Raw genomic sequence first — 21,346 nt, 5'->3', positions numbered from 1 at the left:
ACAAATATTAGTTCAGAGGTCAAGGTCATTGTGACTCCAAGAGAAATATATTTTGCAGATACATGTATACTTTTTTTATAATGTAAGTTCCTTGACCAGACATTATGGATGGCTTGCATTTAAGGTAATAAAGACACCTATATATGGGGTCTAAAGGTCAGAGGTCCTTGTCATAGCAAGTCAGATAGCTACAAAATGATTTGTGCACATTAAATTTAGGTTAAGACTTCATATCTGGTCCAAAGGTCAAGGTCATTGAAACCTTTTGGTCAGTAATCTCCCAAGTCAACCGTACCATTTCTGGTGGGTGTATAATGTGCCATTTGTGGTATTATTGGCTGAATATAGACTTGTCACCATAACAGAGATAGTGGTAACAAGGATGAAGGTGAGGTAGGAGTATATTTACAAGTGCAAATTTCTCACTATTCCTGTTGCTGAGTATTTCTGTTTAAGATTTTGTGTTCTAAACAAAACCATTTTGTATCTCTTCAGGTTTACTTCCAGCGTGTCTTGTCATCTTCCAGTGTGCGGAATGCACAACTCCTCTCTTACATTGCTGCAGTTGGTTGTGTCATAATGGCAATCCCATCAGTCCTGATTGGTGCTATAGCAGCCTCTACAGGTATGTTTCACATGACCTCTTAGTTGTGACTTTTTATCGGGGCTGTTCATGGGGGCAGGGGCGGTAGTCAGAAGGTACTGTATCAATCGGAAATAGTATGCGAGTCAAGGTGATTAAAACTGCTGTGGGGGGTTTAGGTTAACTAATACAATTTCAGTTTGGTGGTGTTGTAAAAAAACAACACCTTCTGACAGCCCTTCCTCAGGTATTTAATTAATGAATAACCCTTTGTTATGATGTCCTATTTAGTTGTTTGAAAATACTGCTGCAAAAATAGCCAATATGGCAGCCATCTTAAATATTTTGTTATTGTTACTTCTTCTTAAATAAAAAGTCTTTATCAATATGGGGTTTTCAGGAAAAGACTTCTTGTGATGTCCATTTGATCCTAGATGAAAATGGTGCCAAGCTGATATCCAGTATGTCCACCACAGTAGCCAATTTGAAAATCTTGTTATCACTTCAGAATATCAAAGATGGTTTCAAAACTTTGCAGTTAAAGTGCGAGAGAAATAAGTTTGTCTTGAATTTCTGGAAATTCTTTGCATACAGTAGAGCAACAGTCTTTTTGATGGACTCTTGTTGCATGAAAAAAATGACTCACCATTCTTAGTTTTCATTTACATTTTACCAAAGATGGCCACATGATGTAGATAGGTAATTTGCTTTTCTGTGCATGCATATTGTATTATTTATTTATTTATATATATTTAATCTTAATAATAACAAGAATGTATATACAAATTTATATACAGTCAGTCTGGCAATGAGGTCATGACCAAAATAAATTTTGAAACTACTGCCCAAAATAAATGGAATTAAGTAGGATATATGGTACATTCTGACATACTATAAAATGGGAACGTTTTAAGATCTTTGGTCATTAGTTAACTTTTACATTCAGTATTGTATAGATAATGATCATGGTTAGGAACTGATAATGAAAGCAAAAATATATGACCATTAGTCGCTGTTAATAAATAGATTCTTTGTCACATGTTACAAGACAATTTACAAATACTCTTGTTTACCACAGATTTGGTTTCCAAACCACTGTACCCTGTAATATATCCTTGTATCCATTTTGACCATTGGCAGGTGCATGTCCTTCCTACAGTCTTTCCAGCAGCTCTGGTTTTTCCCATTTCCTACTTTTTTCCCTCTGGTTTCTAAAATGGCCCTTCTAATCATACTTCTTTCAAAATTTTGGGAAAATCAATTGCATTCTGCATGAACGGACATAGCAAGGAGAATTTAGATATGGTCTGTGTAGTGTGGAGCTGGGTGCTTGCATGAATGGACATAGCAAGGAGAATTTAGATATGGTCTGTGCAATGTGGAGCTGGGTGCTTGCATGAATGGACATAGCAAGGAGAATTTAGATATGGTCTGTGTAATGTGGAGCTGGGTGCTTGCATGAACGGACATAGCAAGGAGAATTTAGATATGGTCTGTGCAGTGTGGAGCTGGGTGCTTGCATGAACAGACATAGCAAGGAGAATTTAGATATGGTCTGTGCAATGTGGAGCTGGGTGCTTGCATGAATGGACATAGCAAGGAGAATTTAGATATGGTCTGTGTAATGTGGAGCTGGGTGCTTGCATGAATGGACATAGCAAGGAGAATTTAGATATGGTCTGTGTAATGTGGAGCTGGGTGCTTGCATGAAAGGACATAGCAAGGAGAATTTAGATATGGTCTGTGCAATGTGGAGCTGGGTGCTTAAGGAGATAGATAGTAGCAACCTGGACCAAAATGATAGCTAGTATGTGAACAAAACCATGCTTTTGTTCAAGTTTAGGAAGATTATTTATTTTTCAGTAATTTCCATCAATTTCTTCTTATTTTTCTTAAAGAATCCTTATTTTTCACTTCTTTTTATGTGCTTTTTTTAAATGTAGCCATACTTTTTCACAAAAAAAGATTGCTGGAAAGACTGTTCCAACTGCAGGAGTGGGAATTAATGCGTCTCTTGACATCTGTACTTTCAACCACCACATTGTTTTTCTATATTCAATTTCCTTCATCTCTTGTAATTTATGTTGTAAATTTCAAACTGAAAGATACTTCACTAGCACAGTCACTAGATACCAAAAGTATGTCCTTATAAGTGATTACCCTGACACCCATATCTTATAATGTTTGTTCCAAATTTCAGACTGGAACAGAACTGAATATGCACAGATCGGCAAGGTACCCATTCCCTCATCACAATACAGTCTGATTCTGCCCTTGGTTCTCCAGTACCTGACCCCTACAGCTGTTGCATTCTGTGGTCTTGGGGCAGTTTCAGCTGCAGTAATGTCTTCTGCTGACTCTTCCATCCTATCTGCTAGTTGCATGTTTGCCAGGAATGTCTACAAGTTGATATTCAGACAAAAGGTAATGTGTTCCATTGAAATACATTTCCTTAAACCTGCCCTTCTGTAGACCTGCATCTTTTACTGATTGGCCACATTCCAATACAACCATTCAGATACAAATCAGACCTCTCTAAGAGCCCACCATTATTAACGGTCCAGAGTTTGTGGCCCAAACACTGTCAAGTGAAGTAAATTTTACTTTATAGAGTCCCAAAAGAGTCTGGTATAAGTGAGGTAAATTTTACTTTAATATAGAGTCCTAAAAGAGTCTGATATAAGTGAGGTAAATTTTACTGTATAGAGTCTCAAAAGAGTCTGGTATAAGTGAGGTAAATTTTACTTTAATATAGAGTCCCAAAAGAGTCTGGTATAAGTGAGGTAATTTTTACTTTAATATAGAGTCCTAAAAGAGTCTGGTATAAGTGAGGTAAATTTTACTTCAATATAAAGAGTCCCAAAAGAGGCTGGTATAAGTGAAATAAATTTATTGTAATACACTTCTCCCTCGATAACTCGTGCACAACGGGGTCCACAAACATAGACCGCACTATAAGCGAGGTGCGAGTTACCGAGGGACCTCCAAAAATAAAAAAATCGCTTTGACATCAAGAAAACCAGGGGAGGGGGCATTAGGGAACTGGGCTGTTTAATGACCGAATCCTCATTTTACAATCACGTCGATAATAATTTTTAATAATGTGCTTTTTCTAATGAAGTTGTTCGTTATTCTGTTTAAATAACATTTTTTTCTCTCAAAATATCCAAGATATGAAAGATCGTTCCAACTGGTTTGAACCACCATCATGTGTACGCAAAAAATCTGTGTATTATGTCACTGCTTTTTGTTTTCTTGATGAGTCTGGTTCCCGTAGTGGTATTTTGTAGTATCTTGCTAAATCGGTAGTCCACGATATGGGAACTAGACTAACTGTTGATACACCACCAAACAAGATTCCTTTTTTTTTTTTAAAAACACACGACATTTATTTTGTGACACGTCTACGCCGAAACTCAATTTTTTATTGTTCAATTGGTACAATGTTAATGTCATGATTTCATTGGAAGTAATAATGAAATTTCTTATCATCCCTGAAGATATCTCTAAATGACAGTGCAAGAATTCTCTGAAACTCGCTTGCCCACAATGGTCCATATCTGTGAAATCAAGCTCTTTATTTTACGAAGTATTCTTTTCACTTTGCTGTCTTGTTATCTTTGAGCACATTTATAAAAGAGTAGGTTAATTTAAGGTAGTTTCTGTTACATACACATAACATTTATTACAGTGTTCGATTGATCAAATGAAGTGAGTTCACCCGACATACGACCAAGGCCGCTAGATTTTAAGTTGGTCCGATTTTTGTGCCTTTTAACTTTTCTTTTATTCCACCTCCTTTTTTATTCAAAAGACATAATTAACGTGATAATATAAAGGAGGCCAGTTTTTAATTAAGTGCAACAATACAACAAATACTTCCGCAAGTCAGTTATCAAAACACGGTTGGCACTTAATTAGGTTCTCAGAGAAACGCTCGCGGACATAGCTGTTATGGTAGATTGACGCATTTTACATTTAATTACAAGAGGACACATTGCACTTATGACGATTACACTTAAAAGGAACTAAAAGATGGAACTAGAACACAAATTTCAATTGATAAAAAAATTATTTAATTTGTATTTATTTATTAAAGTATTGCCAACACTCATCGTAAGTGACATTTTCATTGATCGAAATTTCCTTACATATCGTTTATTGCGATGTACTAGGAATGTCGTTTGGAAAGAAAATGTAGAAAATTGTATGAGTTATTTTTAAATTTGATATTTCATAGTGTTGATTAAAATTTCCAGGTTTTATCTACCGTTTTCAATGATAAAACGATCGATACATCAAAGTTTCCTTTACCAATTTTGATCGCGATTTTTTCAAGTTCAACAAATAGGGATAATAATTTTGGGTATTTTCGGGTTAAAATAATGGGATAAATGCCTAACATCGTGTTATAAGCGGGTTTGCGAGTTATCAGGGCGCAAGTTATCGAGGGAGTGGTGTATTGAGGTTGTTCATAAATTCATTTAAAAAATAAACAACTCTATGAACTTAAGATTCCTTCTGATTTTATTGACTTGTTAGTTAGCAATAAATCTTGGTATAAATAACATTACTGATGATGTTAAAAGATGAATGAAGTGCTTGTGTTATGTTCTAGAGAACATTTTGGTGAAGTTTACCTGCATGGAAACATTACAACACAGTCACAGTAAAGTAGCTGCATGTGTCTAGATATGGGAATTAATTTTATATACCTTGTTGTTTCTGAGTTGTGTTCTTACAACTAACTATCAGTTTTAAGACAAAAATTATAACACAGATAAGAGAAAGAAGAATGCTGTTTATTTTCTTATTTGTCAAAGTCTGTCTTGAACATAGGTGACATCATGTTTATAATAAACTAATTACAGCTTTCAAATCATGTTTTGCAACCAATTACTTCACCAGATTTGAAATTCTTAGCCTTTACTGTTCTGGATACAGAATGTGCAACAAATAACATGCAGTATGGGTAATTTGTATGATTTGGGGGTGGGCACACACTTCTATAATATATCAACAAGAAACCATCACTCATTAAACAAAGCATGTTTTAATAGCTCAGGTACTATTGTGAATCCTAAAATATCTGATATAGATATTTCAGCTTTTACAGTTGCTTCTTCAAATACATTACTCGATCATAACACCATAGGAGTATGAGACCGCTCTGTTGGTTTAAGTGGTTAGAGTGTCCACCTCGGATGTGGGCCGTAGGTTTGAACCTGAGCCAAGTCATACCAAAGAATAAAAATGGTACTGATGGTGGCCTTGCTTGACACTCATCATTAAGAAGTTAGTGCTAGGACTGGTTGGTCTGGTGTGAGGATAATGTGCCAAGATGGAACATGATACTATATGTCTGCAGCATGATGCCCCAGCACTTGACATTGTATTGATTTGACTAAAATTATTAAAGCTACATTAAAAAACTGAATCACACACACAGGAGTATGACCATCTAGCAAATCCAACCCTCCCAAATTTAACTTTTAGCTATAACAAAGCCAAAAGTTGTCTGCCCACAGGGGTGGGAGCTGGTCTAGAGTGATCTTCCCTTGGATATAGGGATTGTCACCATATCCCATACATACTACAGTTGATGCTTCCACTCATGCTAGGAAGCATGATCTTTTAAAGACCTCACAAGAATCTTGTCTCAAGTGATATTTCCTTATTACTGTGTGGGAACTTTACTCCATTTATATTTCTAACTGTCCCTCAATCTTTTCTTTTTAAGATGAAGTTTTTCTAACTTGATTAAAAGAGGAACTTTAATGATACACATATAGGTACAATTTTTTATAACCTGCAATGGTCAGTACATAACTGCCAAGTGTCCCGTTTGTCCCATATTTTGGACCTGAATACGGGTGTGTTTTTCTTGCTAAAATTAAATTTTTTAATTAAAAAAATAATAAAAAATCTTGCAATTTTCTGTTTAAAATAGGCACATATTCCATTTTCTGTTAGAAATGTATTGCATGTGTATAGGAATAGAGTTCTAAAATATGATTGGTTCATTCAAAATTGAGGCTACCATGCCTGTCATTAACCGCCATGTTAGATTTCGCAAACAGTTGCCGCTATCAATGTATATCTCATCTTCTTAATAGTCAGCTTCTAATCATGGCAAAATGGAAAGCAGAATATTCAGAATTTTTCTCCAGGAAAGATAAGAAAACACAACTGGAAGGACAATTGTGCCTTCTTGTTTAGATTTGGGAGACCATCTAGTAAATGAGAAAACTTTATGTTTTTCAAATTGTGTAATGTGATTTTGTTATTGGGCATGGAGGCATCCATGACATACAATATCATGAAAGAGCTAATAAACATCAGCTTGCTACTTCATCATTAACAACTCAGCCGGAAGTTATGCTGTATATAAATACCAGAGAGAGCCCTGATGTAGTTCGAATGAAATTCGGTTCATTAAATTTCTTGTAGAAATGAACCTTCCTCTTTCAGTTAATAGTGTTGCTGTGATTTATTTTGCACAAATTTCCAGACAGAAATCGCAAAGGATTACTTGTGTGCTAGAACGAAAACAGTTCAGTAAGAAAATCACACAGAATTCAGATCATCACTGAAAGATGGTACATTGGAATTGATAATGATTGGAAAAAAAATATGTGGAAAAGGCTCATATAAAGAGGCTGTGTCTGAGTGTGTATTGCACTAAATGGGCACATGAATGGAACAGGATGCCCATTCAGAAGCTACAAGAGTGCAACACTTGCATCTTTGACATTAAATAATTAAGTAAGGTACTGTCCAACTTTGCTGATGGTTGAAGATGTTGTAAAGAGTTACATATACATTAAAAAATTTAAAATCAGTATTCGTTCCTGAAAATCAGTATTTTTGTCATAAGCAGTCAGTATTTTTGTACTGGGTGGGGGGTTGGCAGCTATGTCACTATTGTGTTCATTCAGTAATGTGTACTGGCCTTTGATATGTTTGCAGTCATTGAGAATTAATAGACAAGAAAGGTCATTCAGACAATTTCTAAGCTATTTATTTAAATTCTTGTCTACTTCATGTTGTCTTCATGTGATGCTTTTTGGTGACTGACTCAGTAATTATGGACCAGAGGGTTATGTGGATAACTCGTATAGTTATTTATATTGTTCACTAGAATCTAATTCTCAGTAAATTAGGCAGCATGATGCTGTCTACTAGCTGTCTGTATTTACAAGTGTCTGCAATGGGCAGGACAAAGTGCACAGTGCATATATAAACTGGCAGAGGATACTCATATGACATGCTTGATATGTGACTCATAATGGCCATACTTAATAATGCAAATAGTTTTCTTCACAGCTAGCCAGTTTTTATAAAAATATGATTGTTTCATCATTTACTTCTTGTTTCCAACATTTCAACTGGCTTCCTGTATACGAGCCACTTTCGCTGTGTGAAAAGGTTTCAGTCATGTGGCCAATGTTCTAGTTCTCATGCGGTCCTTGTGGTTATATTTGTTTGAGACCCTGATCTAAATGGAAAGCAAAAACATGCACAATCAGAAAGGAGGACATCATTAACATAGCCACCTCATTGAATATTTTCCTTATGGAAGCAGAGAGTACTCAGGTGAAAAGAAGATTAAGGAAACCTAGTTGTCATATACAGCCTCAGCTCTTTTTCACCTCCTCAGAAAAAAAAGATGTTTTCATTGGTGCTGTCAGGTATAACACAGAATAGGTATGACAGCCCATGTACACTTTCTGTCACATGTTAGGCAGATCGACAGTGGTCCACACCAGCTCAGATTTAACCTCATCTGATGCAGTCTTAGAAGGATGCACATTCACCAACCCAACCCAGCATAATGAAATGAGGGAAATGGTGGCCCTGTACCACTGAGACTGGAAGATACCACAATGGTACCCTGTACCACCGAGACTGAATTTGACCATCACATACAGATTGCTCATTGTCAGTACCAAATAAAATCAAGGCTACATGATATTCAAGGTATCCTGGGTCTCATCTCAGCAACAGAATTCTATTACAGACTCGGAGCAGTCTAGCCAAGAAGCAGATCCCAGTAATGGATCCAAGTAGGTCTAGTATCTTTATGGATCCAGCCTCATCCAAATGCCATCACTAACTAGCATCAAACACCCACAGGATGGACCATCGTGACTTATTATTACAGTACCATTACTGTGGCAGTGTCAGTAAAACAATGATTCAGGAAAGTGAAACCTTGGTAGAGTCTATGTTAAAATCTTACTTGGAGCAGGTGTATCCTAAAGACAATATCAATGAGCTGTGGAAAATTGTATGTAACTATCATAAAAAACTATTTCCCCATGCTGGTTTAAGCTATCTGTGTATATGCCCCTTCAGATACCAGACTGTGAAAGGAGCTTCTCAGCACAGAACAATATTCATACACAGACAAGAAATACATTGATCTGAGAAACAATCAGCAATTTAATGTTTATAAAACTAGAAGCAACATCTTTTAAAGATTTGATTTCAATAGAGCTCTGAAAGAGTGGAGCAGGAAGAGATATGGATATTTAAGTGTTGGGTAAATGTTGAACTCTAGCCATATCCTCTTCTCCTGCCTTGCATTCTACTCCACTGTTATTTTGATGACAAGGGGAGCTCATCCTTTTAGATTCAATCCTGGCAGCATGACACATCATAGTCATTGCGTTATAACTCAGTCCAAATAGATACAAAGCAGCAGATCATTTTCTTGCAGAAGTGGCAATTAGATCATCTATATGTACTTAAGTCGTATAAGAGGACATTTTTTGGAATTTCTCATTTTAGTCTCATATATAATCAGCAACTGAAGATGATTTTTAAAACAATAGTACAGAATTGGTGATTAAGTAGATTCCTTGCTGCATGAGTTATAGTCAGCTTGGAACTGCAATTTCTAAAAGGCACGTGGGCATTGTCATTGTTCTTTTTCACTAACAGAACTGAGTGGCTGCAGCAGATGTTTTACATAATGGAATAAGTTAATTGTCATGGAGTTGGTTGTTAGTCATCTCCGCTTGCACACTCATACTTGTTCTAGATATGATTTTCCTTGCACAAATATATTGCACTATTTCTTCAAATTTAAGTGATGACATTAAATAAGATGTTTTAAAAGCATTCTTGCATGTGTGAGTGTGTGTGTGTGTGTGTGATTAGAAGTTTTAAAGTAGCTTTAACAATTTTTCAGTCATATGGCCAAGATGTCTGCAGTGTGGCAGTTTATAGTGATGTCTAGCACTGGGGCATCATGCCGCAGACATGTAACATGAAAAGCATTCATGCAGTTCAAAACAAAGAGCATGTTGACCAAGATGAGTCCTGATTCAGATCAAATGGAGCATGTTGACCAAGATGAGTCCTGATTCAGATCAAATGGAGCAGGTTGAAAAAAGCCTAAGAGGTTGAACTGAAACTGACAACTAACAGGTAGTCTTTTTGGAAGTTAACTTCAAAAGATCAGAATATGAACAGATGATATATCTATGTGTATCTGTCTCTGCATATTGGAAATACAACCAAGATGCCAACATATATGAAATGGCACCACCTTGCCACTCTCAGACATTCAAAAGATGAAAAGACCAGCAAGTTGATATGTATATTGATAATGTTTCATATCACAGACTCTGTATTGTAAATTGTACTGATATGTGACACAGGTTATCATTTCACCTCTAGTATTACGATCAGATAATGTATTTGAAGAACAGACCAATCTTTTTGGTATAAAATCAGTTTCTTTGTAATGCTTACCCAATCATAACATGGACACACCCTTCCAGCCTCCAGATATTTACATCCTACTGGTAGAGTATGCATTCCAAAAATATTAATTGTGGAGTACCACAAGGCTCTCTCCTTCGACCTCTGTTATTCATTCTATTTATCAACGATTCACCTCTTAAAATTGGAACTTCAGTTTCTTCCACTGACCTCTATACAGATCATACTACACTGTCTGAGATTGGTGAAACCAAAACGTTACTTGAAAATAACTTACAAGATGCTCTCAACAGACTTAAGTATGGTGCAAGGAAAACAGTATGATCATAAACACAAAAAAAATGAAAGCCCTACTAGTTCCTACAAAACAAAAATGAGCAAGGCTAGATAGCGACAAACTCCAGGTTCTATTTGACAATGTGAGCCTCAATATCACCTCTCAAGGTAAAATTCTTGGTGTATTCATAGATAACAATCTTACTTGGTCTATTCACATTATACACATTTCAAAAAAGGTTAATTATTATCTTTGGCTGCTGAGGAAAATCAAAACATACATTCCTTTTCAGTATAGGGTCATCTTTTATAAAAGTTATATTCAGCCATATCTGGATTACTGGAATGTATTTGGGGTAATACCTCTAATTCAAACATAACAACACTTTTAACACTCCAAAAGGGGGCTTGCCATTTAATTCTAGATCAATGTATAGACATTTTCAGGATGCAGTGAATAATATAAAGGTTTTAACAATACATGCAAGAATATTTCTTAGAAAGGCCATATTGATGTATAAAGTATCCAGAAAAGACATTCCTGTCTATCTAAGCAATATCTTTCACCAAAGAGATGCTGATGGTACTCCAAATTTAAGGTCCATAAGAAGAAAAAATTATACCAAGGCCAAAAAAGAAATTGTTTAAAAAAGTTTTCAATATACTGGTCAACTGGTATGGAATAACATTCCCATTGACATAAGGCAGGCTCCTAGCATTTCATCTTTTGATAATCAATGTCTTAAATGGATGAAATCTTTAGAAAATTTAACAGTTCTAGTACATAAAATACTGCCTGCTTTCCTGTAATTTTGCAATGTTTTCATGGCTGAATTTTTCAATGCAGGATCATATTTTATGTTTTATATATGTTTATGTTTTCACTGATGCCTGTGCATGTGTTCCAGGCTTGATACTTTGAATTTTAAAATTACTTAATTATTTAGTGTCATGCCAGACTCTTCACATCATGTTATATATACTGTATATATTGTACAGTGGTACCTCGGGTTACGAACGCCTCAGGTCACAAACAATTCGGGTTACGAACAACAACTTCGAAAAATTTTTGTCTCGGGTTACGAACGAAGGCGAGAGAGAGAGCAAGGTTTAACGTTGGAGACAAACGATCGCGTACAGTACAAACGAAGGCCACGCAGTACTAACATCGCTTAGCGCTAGCCTAGTAGCCTAGTTTTGCACGCGTGCACAGCCTCGCTTTCATTGGCCTTACTACACAGCAGTAAAAGATTTCTTAGCAGTGGCACTGTGTTCAGTTTATCTCTTTCATTATTTTCCTTGTTAACCCCATCAATTATGAGTTCGAAGAACGGTAGTGGTGCTGCTAGGAAGCAGAAATGTATAACAGTGGAGGTAAAGAAAGAAATAATTATGAAACATGAAAATGGCGTTCGTGTGTGTGACATCGCTAATGAGTACAGCATGGCAAAATCAACTATCTCCACCATCATAAAGAACAAAGAGTTACTCAAATCAGTCAATGTGGCTAAAGGCGTAACTAAGCTGCAGAAGCAAAGACCTCAAATTTTAGAGAAAGTTGAAAATCTTCTCTTGATCTGGATCAATGAAAAGCAACTTGCAGGAGACAGTGTTAGTAAACAAAGTGACAAATTTCCCATGATTGTTTTCTTGGTAAGAAAGATGGACTAAATCTTTTTTTATTTTACATTTAATTTATTTGGTTGTTTTCTTTCTCTTTATTTAATACATGAAGTACACGTATTCTTTGCGTTTTGTCAGGTAAATGACCGGATGTTAATAAAAAAGAACGATTCTTTCATCTTGAAACGGATTGTCTCTATTTCATTGATTTCAATGTTTTGGGTTACGAACGTTTCGGGTTACGAACCGAGTTCTGGAACGAATTAAGTTCGTAACCCGAGGTACCACTGTACTAGGTTTGGTGTCAACCTCTATATACAATGGGAAATAACTCTAGTATGACTCCTACCTATGTGAGCAGACACCATTCTACTTTTTCATAGTGAAAAGTTAATGTTGGAGAGCTGATTTGCAAGCCTTCTATGGTATTATGATCAAGAAAGTAGTATTGAAGAAACAAAATTTTACTCCAGAAATTGTTTTTGTGTAAACAGATGTACACACAGAGATCTCATTCTAAATACCATCTGAATCCTTTCAGAATATTTCAATAGATTTTTGTGCAATAGTTTCTTGCTGATCTATCCAAGTTTCCAAGTTTTATGATTTCATTATTAAAATTTCTGAATCAGTTAAAATTCTTTGCTAATTTTGGAAAATATTTAATTTGTCTTGAGAACAAACTTTCTCATTGGACATATAATTATTTTTACATAATGTTACATGATGCAGTTCTTGTGAATGTTTGTTTGTTTTACATTAATATTACTAATGTTTGTGGGTTTTTTCTCTTTACCTTTATCAACAGGCTTCAGAGAGAGAGATTTTATGGGTGATGAGAATTTCCATATTTTGGGTTGGAGCAATGGCAACAGTCATGGCCATACTAGTGGAATCGGTATACGCTCTTTGGTATCTCTGTTCTGACCTTGTCTATGTCGTCCTTTTTCCACAACTTGTCTGTGTGATCTATCTTTCCTGGTCCAACACCTACGGATCTCTAGCCGGTTATATCCTTGGACTCTTAATCCGCATTCTTGGTGGTGAGCCGACACTGAAAATCCCGGCAGTAATCAAGTTCCCATGGTACAATGAGGAAAATCAGACACAGATGTTTCCGTACAAAACTCTCTGTATGTTGATCTCAATGACTTCCATTATTGGTGTCTCTTATATGACCAAGTACCTATTTGAGCATGGAATCCTACATGCAAAACGAGATGTCTTCATGTGTGTTGTCAACACGCCTGATGAAGCTATCGCACTTCAAGACCACGGACCAGCTGAGATACATGCTCTCACACCTACTAAGGAAAATAATGGACAGTTGATTAATCCAGCTTTAAAATTTTCAGAAGATGATCTAGTGAATATGAAAAATGAAATGACCGTCAAGCATATAGAAGCTATGACCCCATCTCCAGAAGTGTCCATCAAGCATATAGAAGATATGACCCCATCTCCAGAGACAAAGCCGTTAAAATGAGGCGTGTGAATCTAGGAATATGTAATTGAGTATAATTTGTCATTACTGGTCATTAGTGTTATAGCTGTAATAAATGTTCACTTGTATATGTATCAGAGTTACACTAGGCCAATAAACATCTGAAATTCTTTGAAAATATAGAAATTGAAACTACTGTTTACAGGTTTGTTTTTACTAGTTTGAAAAGCATTTATCAGCTTTAGACCAAATTATTTGTTCTTCATAACCTAAATAGATACCTGCCTCTTTTATTCATTTTTAATTTTCAGTTGAAACTTATGCAACATTTTCTGGCAAAATAGATTGTTTTTATTTTTAAATTTAATACATTTTCAAAGTACTGAAGTGATTTTTTTTTTATAACTGATAAAATGGGGAATTTTAGTTTTAAAGCTTCATTCTTTTGCAATAAATCATATGCTGAGATAATTTCATGACATGAATTTTAGGTTCTTACAGTGAAGGATAAATAACAAATATTTACCCCAGTATCAAAAGATGTAAACCAGTCAAGACAGACAGGGAGTCCCCAGCCATTTGGATGAGGCAGCATGTCAACCAGTCAGGATGATTTCCCATTATCTTTATTTGTCAAACATTCATATCACAATTTAAACAAACCCAATAAAATTCACCATCGCACATGCAAACTGTATAAAGTGGTTCTAAAATGCTATAAAACCTACTTATGTTGGCATGTTATATTTGGGTGAAATACATAGGGGGAGTCTATTAATGGAATGAAATTGTGACACATTTTCTTTGCTTTTAAAGCTAAAATAACCATTACTATCTTTTTTCTAGGAAATTCAATATCCTAAAGATAGTATCACAATGGGAAACCTTCATACTTCATACTTAATAGCCACAAAAACAGGTTGATATACAGTGGGATTTATTAGTGCAAGGGATACATATTTTCCTTTTACACTAGAAACACTAGTATTATATGTGTGGAATTTGTAATATTTACTTTCTTCGTTGGTACAACGTCACAAATGAAATGAATTTTGGAATCACTTCTCTAATAAAATTGTGAGCAGGGCACTTGTAATTAATGTCCCCATTTTTTATGGTTAATCATCAATCAGATTCAACTTGATACAGTATGTGGTTTTTATTATCATACACTCATCATTACAGAGCTGATGAAAAAACGGCTGTTTTTCTTTAGACTAATCTGACATTTTGTATCAGATCTGTATTTGACACACTGATTAAGATTCTGTGATTCTTGCTGTCAAGGATGACATCATCTCTGGATGGTCTTGTTAAAGGGCCACTACTACAGTTACACTCTATTTAGACATAATTATAGGTTACTGCATTTGTGGGAGTGCAGTATTCATCTGAGAAAACATGTTCATATTTTCCCATATAAATGCATTAACCTTTTTATTATATACTCATTTTAATATTCTAACTTAGACTTAATTGTGAGAAAAAGACACTACAAATAACACAGTAATTGAATTTATGATGTATTCCAAAATATATACATAACCATAGATTCATCAATACACAACAACAATATTAATGCGCACATAGCACCGCCAGCGAGATTTGAACTTAGTAGCAAGCATGACATCACTTTCAAAATGAATTGTTGTTTTGGTCTACTTAAAATTGAAATTTAGAGTCATATTGTGATCGAATGTGCATTGCAACAGCTCTTCCAGTTGGTCTGGAATGAATGGATTTGGGGTTCTTTTTGTTGTTTCTACTCAGTTCCACTGGTTATAGACAGGATTTAGCTGTGTCAATTCCACATGAAGTACATGTAATTTGAGCAGGGAGGGACACGTCTTAACTCAGCTGCATGTTTGTTTCTGTTGTCATTGAATGTTAGGAATAATAAAGTGTGAAAAATATTAACTTGTTCAATTGTAATTATCAAAAAGATACTATGGAACTTCATGTTTATTTCATTTTGAGTGCAGTGAGGAGAACTTTATTGCAGTTGGAACGTTGAATTTACAGTATAGTTTTGAAATATGTAGTCAAGCCTTTGAAACCATGACATGGCTCATGTAAATTAGATTTGTAGAACTAAGAAAGTAGATTTTGAGGAAATTCAGGATGCAAAAATGTAAGCATATTTTGTGCCATTTTTATTAGCAGCTAAAGAAGACATGTTTATGCCTGGTCACTTGCAAGCTCTTTGTAGGGACCTCAGCTATGTTATGACCTGTACGGCATCTATCACTAGCCTAAATCCAAAACATTGTGTCAGAAAGTTAATTCAGAAAATTGCAAAGCAGCTGGTGTGTGACAATCCATTCAGCCAGTGGAAATAAAAATTCTTCCTCATCTTTTCGTGTTGGCTCTGAGGCCCTCAATTTTCTGCCAAAACCGTTGTTTGCATTTTTTCCCCACGAATTGAGTACTTTCACTCATATAATATTACATCTCTGATAGACATGCGATAGCCTTTGCCCTCAGTATGCTTTCTATGCTATTTTTATATACCCCAGAGAGCACTGGTTATAGTCTGAACCATTCCATTAACAGAAAATTACGAACAGTTCTCCTAAATAACTGTTAATTATCAGAATGGTATTTTCAGTACTGCATCTCTCATGTTTGTTGTGGACATTGTGAATATCATGTTCATTCATTTGCTTGTTTGAAAGTTTCATTTGTGACTTGGTAACCTCATCCACATTGTTCACTTTATCCTCTCTACTTACAAATAGATGAAACAGTTGCTTTAGTTATCCACAAACAACTCTAATACATTAAAACCTAAAGTCTACTACATGAGTGTGTATGGTTTGTTTACAAAGTAGTTCCTAATAGACTATACTAATTTTAGGTACACATGTTATGCAATATCAATACTGCATTATATTGACAATGTAAAGAAAAACGAGTTTATAATATGTGCAATGTAATTAGGTGCATGGAATCAAAGCAAAAGAACAACACAAACATAATTGTTTATGGTATATAACTCATTGTTAGTAGAGCATCTTGTTTGACAGTAGGAGGACATCAGATCACGCCTGACCTTTTGGATCTTACAAGATTCTGTCTGTATACTCTCAAAAATGACACAATACAAGCACCCAGATCAAGTTACCATCCTGACGACCTGTATATATTCTTGTAATAATATTACAATATCTCGTAGCAAAGTTATTTTAAGTAATTTTAGAAAGATGTGTTTTAGATGCATTTTTTTAAATAAATATTTTCTAGAACTTGTTCTTTTACATGTAAATGCACCGATTTTTAAGAAATGTTTGTTAATGAAGTGTTATTTAGACCTCTGAACTATTATGTGTTAAACATTAATTATCGTATGAAATGTTGAATGGTTGTAATATTGCCAATGGTAACAATATTCCAACTGGTCATTGCCAGTGGTCACAATCTTCTTACTGGTCATTACCAATGGTCACAGTCTTCTAACTGGTCATTGCCAATGGTTGCAATCTTCTAACTGGTCATTGCCAATGGTTGCAATCTTCTAACTGGTCATTGCCAATGGTCACTGTCTTCTAACTGGTCATTGCCAATGGTCACAGTATTCTAACTGGTCATTGCCAATGGTCACAATATTCTAACTGGTCATTGCCAATGGCCACAGTCTTGTAACTGGTCATTGCCAATGGTTGCAATCTTCTAACTGGTCATTGCCAATGGTCACAGTCTTGTAACTGGTCATTGCCAATGGTTACAATCTTCTAACTGGTCATTGCCAATGGTCAGTCTTCTAACTGGTCATTGCCAATGGTCACAATCTTTTCTAACTGGTCATTGCCAATGGTTGCTATCTTCTAACTGGTCATAGGATACAGGCAAAGATTTGCCATCTGTTAGAGAGTGGTGAGTGCCACTTTTACACCATTTACTTGCTGAAGCTACTATAGTTAGTATTTTGTATAGAACTTGTTTAGAAAAAATGCAACTACATATACATTGATAAGGATACTTTTTTTTATTGTTGATCCTCAGCAGATGGCATGACATTGTTATCATATTTCTCATTGCAAAGTTCTTGTGAACATCCATGTTTCTGTGTTTAAGTTTTCTGATATTCACTGAGGCCCTTGTCTATAGATCTGAAACCAATTTAATTTTCTGTTGCACGCTTTGTCGATAGATTGAAACCAATTTAATTTTCTGATGCAGGCCCTTGTCTTTAGATTGGAAACCAGTTTAATTTTCTGTTGCAGGCTTTGTCTATAGACTGAAACCAATTTAATTTTCTGATGCAGGCCACTTCAGCATTTGTGTGATGTCCTTCCAGTGGGCTTTAATTAGTTTGAATTTACGTCATTGTACATTTATTGGACTTCTGATTGTCCATTTCATTTCTTGTGAATCAGTGGAGGGTAAACAAATGTGCAGAGCTTGAAGTGTGCACATTTTCACAGTTATGCTATTGATTTGTTTGTTACAGTGCTCTCTCTTTAAAATGCTATTCATGTTACAAGTGAGTGAGCTTTATACCAGGACAAGTTCCACAAAGGCTGTTCATCTTACAAGTGAATGAGCTTTATACCAAGATAAATTCCACCAAGGCTATTCATGTTACAATTGAGTGAGCTTCATACCAAGACAAGTTCCACCAAGGCTGTTCATGTTACAAGTGAGTGAGCTTTATACCAAGACAAGTTCCACAAAGGCTGTTCATCTTACAAGTGAATGAGCTTTATACCAAAATAAATTCCACCAAGGCTATTCATGTTACAAGTGAGTGAGCTTTATACCAAGACAAGTTCAACCAAGGCTGTTCATGTTACAAGTGAGTGAGCTTTATACCAAGACAAGTTCCACAAAGGCTGTTCATCTTACAAGTGAATGAGCTTTATACCAAGATAAATTCCACCAAGGCTGTTCATGTTGCATGTGAGTGAGCTTTATACCAAGATAAGTTCCACCAAGGCTGTTCGTGTTGCATGTGAGTGAGCTTTATACCAAGATAAGTTCCACCAAGGCTGTTCATGTTGCATGTGAGTGAGCTTTATACCAAGATAAGTTCCACAAAGGCTGTTCATGTTACAAATGAGTGGGCTTTATACCAAGATGAGTTCCAGCAAGGCTGTTCACATTACAAATGAGTGGGCTTCATACCAAGATTATTTCCACCAAAGCTGTTTCCTGATAATGAATTAAAACCATAACAGCAAAGTAATGACATGAAATCACATTATAATTGGTTCTCTTGGCCCACTAACAAATATGAAGTTAAAATTAAATGGCACAAATGAAATAAAATTTGACCAGTTTAATGGGATCCTTGATCATCCTTGTGTTGTAGGAGTCGAAAACAACTTTGTTAATCATTTTTGGATTTGAACCAGATTTTTCATGTGCCATTACATCTATAGGATTTACTCAAAATTCTTTGGTGTCTTCATTCCTGATTGCTACAAGCCATGAACTTACAGAACCAGCAGGGCATGTACATTCTGTAAATAAATTAGGTCACATTCCAGTCTGTGAATTTAAGTACAGATGAAAATGTGAACTCTTCTTAAACCACAAAAATAAATCCTAGTATCTCTTTCTCTCTCTTCTTTGGTTTAAACAGCATGAACTTTTTACCAAGAATTGTTAGATTCAAGCAAATATGGCTTGCAGGTTTATGCTTGTGAAACCTTATTTTCCAGCATTCCATTTAAATGAATTTAGGCTCCTGATTGCCTGTCATCCATATTTTAGTTTCTGAAACATTACTTTATCAAGGATTGTTGGATTTCAACCAAATTTGGTTTGCAGACTTATACTGATTAGACCTTGAATACCCATTCTAACAGATTTATACTGATTAGACCTTGAATACCCATTCTAACAGATTTATACTGATTAGACCTTGAATACCCATTCTAACAGATTTATACTGATTAGACCTTGAATACCCATTCTAACAACTTTGTTTCTCAACATGTTCTCTACTTAAATCCCCATTATCCATAGTCATTGAAATCAGGCAAGCAAGGCAAAGGAACCAAAGTTTCTTACAACCTTAAAGTGCCCTATATTCTGATTTTTTTTAAGAGCAGGAAGAAATGCTATTTATGTATACTGTGCTGTTCTGTGTTTACTTGGTTTCTTAATCTAAAAAAATAAATAAATATTTTTAAAAAATATGTAAAAGCCAAAACGTTTGATAGTTTATTTTCACTGCAATTCAATTTAATTATTGAGAAGTGGAGTTTGATATTCAGTCCTTCCTTAAGTTTAAAACAAAGTTCAGCAGGCCAATATGAGGAGGTAGGTATCACTGATGCAGTCAGCTATGGCACAGTTTCTGAATAACACCCCATGTAGACAAAGAACAATTCTGCATAACGTCGACTTGAGATGACATGGATTATGTCGGTCACATAAACTATTAATACTGTTTTGACACATGTAGTCAGTTTTGTCCCAAAATTAATATTAGTCATGACAGATGCAAAGGTATCAATGTTGTCCCAGCACAAGACTTGCGTTTGTTCATTTGTGATAATGATTTTATGCATGTATCTCACATATCCAAATTTGTATCATTCAGTGAATGTAAAAAGAAGTATGTCTGTGAGTTAGAATACTGGTATTGTAAAATAGCTAATAAATTATGGCATGAAATTCATATTGTTCATCTTTATTTATATCCCTACTTCAAGAGCATTAGGGGCATCTTGATTTAGTTCTAACCATCTGTACAAATATCCATTGTTACAGAGCAAGTGCAAAGGAAATTTAGTAGGTATATTAATAAACATATATTGATAATCTTTACGTTCTTAGATTATTGTGCCAGTTAAAAGAATATTGAAAATTCTTTTTTTCCCATCACTTTGCAATTTTCCTTCATTTTTTCTGCATTTGAGGCAAGTATGTTTAATTCACATTTAGTGTTATTACACAGCACATACTTCCTGGAGTTTATTCTGCATGAAACATGAACAGTTTAAATATTTTTGTTGTAAACGGCTTTGGCAAACAATATAAAGGAAGAAAATGCATTACACTTTTGCCTAGCTGACTTTGAATGCTCTCCACTTAGTTTTAGCCAAAACAAAAGGAAGGATTCTGGCTGAAGCCAATTACTTAAATCAAATTACAAGACTACAAATATTAAAATGTAGGAGGAGGAGCTTTGTTCTTGTTGATCATTTTAATAACATGGTACACCTCCAAAATAAGGAGGTTCATGAAATAAATCAAAAATTAGATCGGTTGGTCTGTTGCATATTGTTTGGATCAAATGTGGTTTGCTGAATTCTAATGTCTGCCTGAAAACAGGCTTGTGGAAAAAAAGGTGAACAAAGGGATCTTTGCCAGTGTATCCCAGCTTGAATCTGAAAAAATTGAGCAAGACATTGTTGTAAACCTTGTAACACTGGTCCCAAAGTTAAAAGGGTCAGTAGGTCTGTTGCAGAATAAATTGTTTTCCTTCAAAACGGTACCTCCCAGATACCTTCAAGGGGATTAGGAAATCAAACGAAAATCTTTAACCTAATCCTTAACATAAATCTTCCATGTCTGTAACCTGACTTCCAAGGGGCACTTGAGTTGCCAAATGAATCCCCTTTGCTTAATAATGATCACTGCGAGGGGAACAGAATCACAAGGTTTTTATAAAAATAAAAATTAAAAACATAAACCAATATTTGTAGGTACAGCTTTTGTGGCTGTGGCCTTGACCT

At 35.3% G+C, this 21,346-nt stretch overlaps 1 protein-coding gene and 1 long non-coding RNA gene across 5 annotated transcripts in view; one reads left to right on the top strand and one right to left on the bottom strand.

Moving 5' to 3' along the window:
• Positions 1-13,855, top strand: part of LOC149803340 (high-affinity choline transporter 1-like) — a 160,060-nt gene extending 146,205 nt beyond the window's left edge. For all 4 annotated transcript variants that reach the window (XM_089953038.1, XM_089953041.1, XM_089953039.1 and 1 more), the window contains exons 7-9: positions 496-625; positions 2,784-3,007; positions 13,023-13,855. In XM_089953038.1, the coding sequence (XP_089809164.1) occupies positions 496-625; positions 2,784-3,007; positions 13,023-13,700 (1,032 nt within the window). In that variant the 3' untranslated portion in view covers positions 13,701-13,855. The remainder of the gene's footprint in view (positions 1-495; positions 626-2,783; positions 3,008-13,022) is intronic.
• Positions 13,856-17,984: 4,129 nt separating this feature from the next.
• LOC149803339 (uncharacterized) lies at positions 17,985-19,605 on the bottom strand. Its single transcript, XR_016420202.1, has 2 exons — positions 19,562-19,605; positions 17,985-19,523 (listed from the first exon to the last, which is right to left on the bottom strand). It is a non-coding gene; the product is annotated as an uncharacterized LOC149803339 (long non-coding RNA).
• Positions 19,606-21,346: the final 1,741 nt, after the last annotated feature.

This window comes from Sinohyriopsis cumingii, chromosome 3 (assembly GCF_028554795.1).
Source record: "Sinohyriopsis cumingii isolate HCF-2022 chromosome 3, ASM2855479v2, whole genome shotgun sequence".
Lineage (NCBI taxonomy): Eukaryota > Metazoa > Mollusca > Bivalvia > Unionida > Unionidae > Sinohyriopsis > Sinohyriopsis cumingii.
This window is presented reverse-complemented; position numbering and strand designations above follow the sequence as displayed.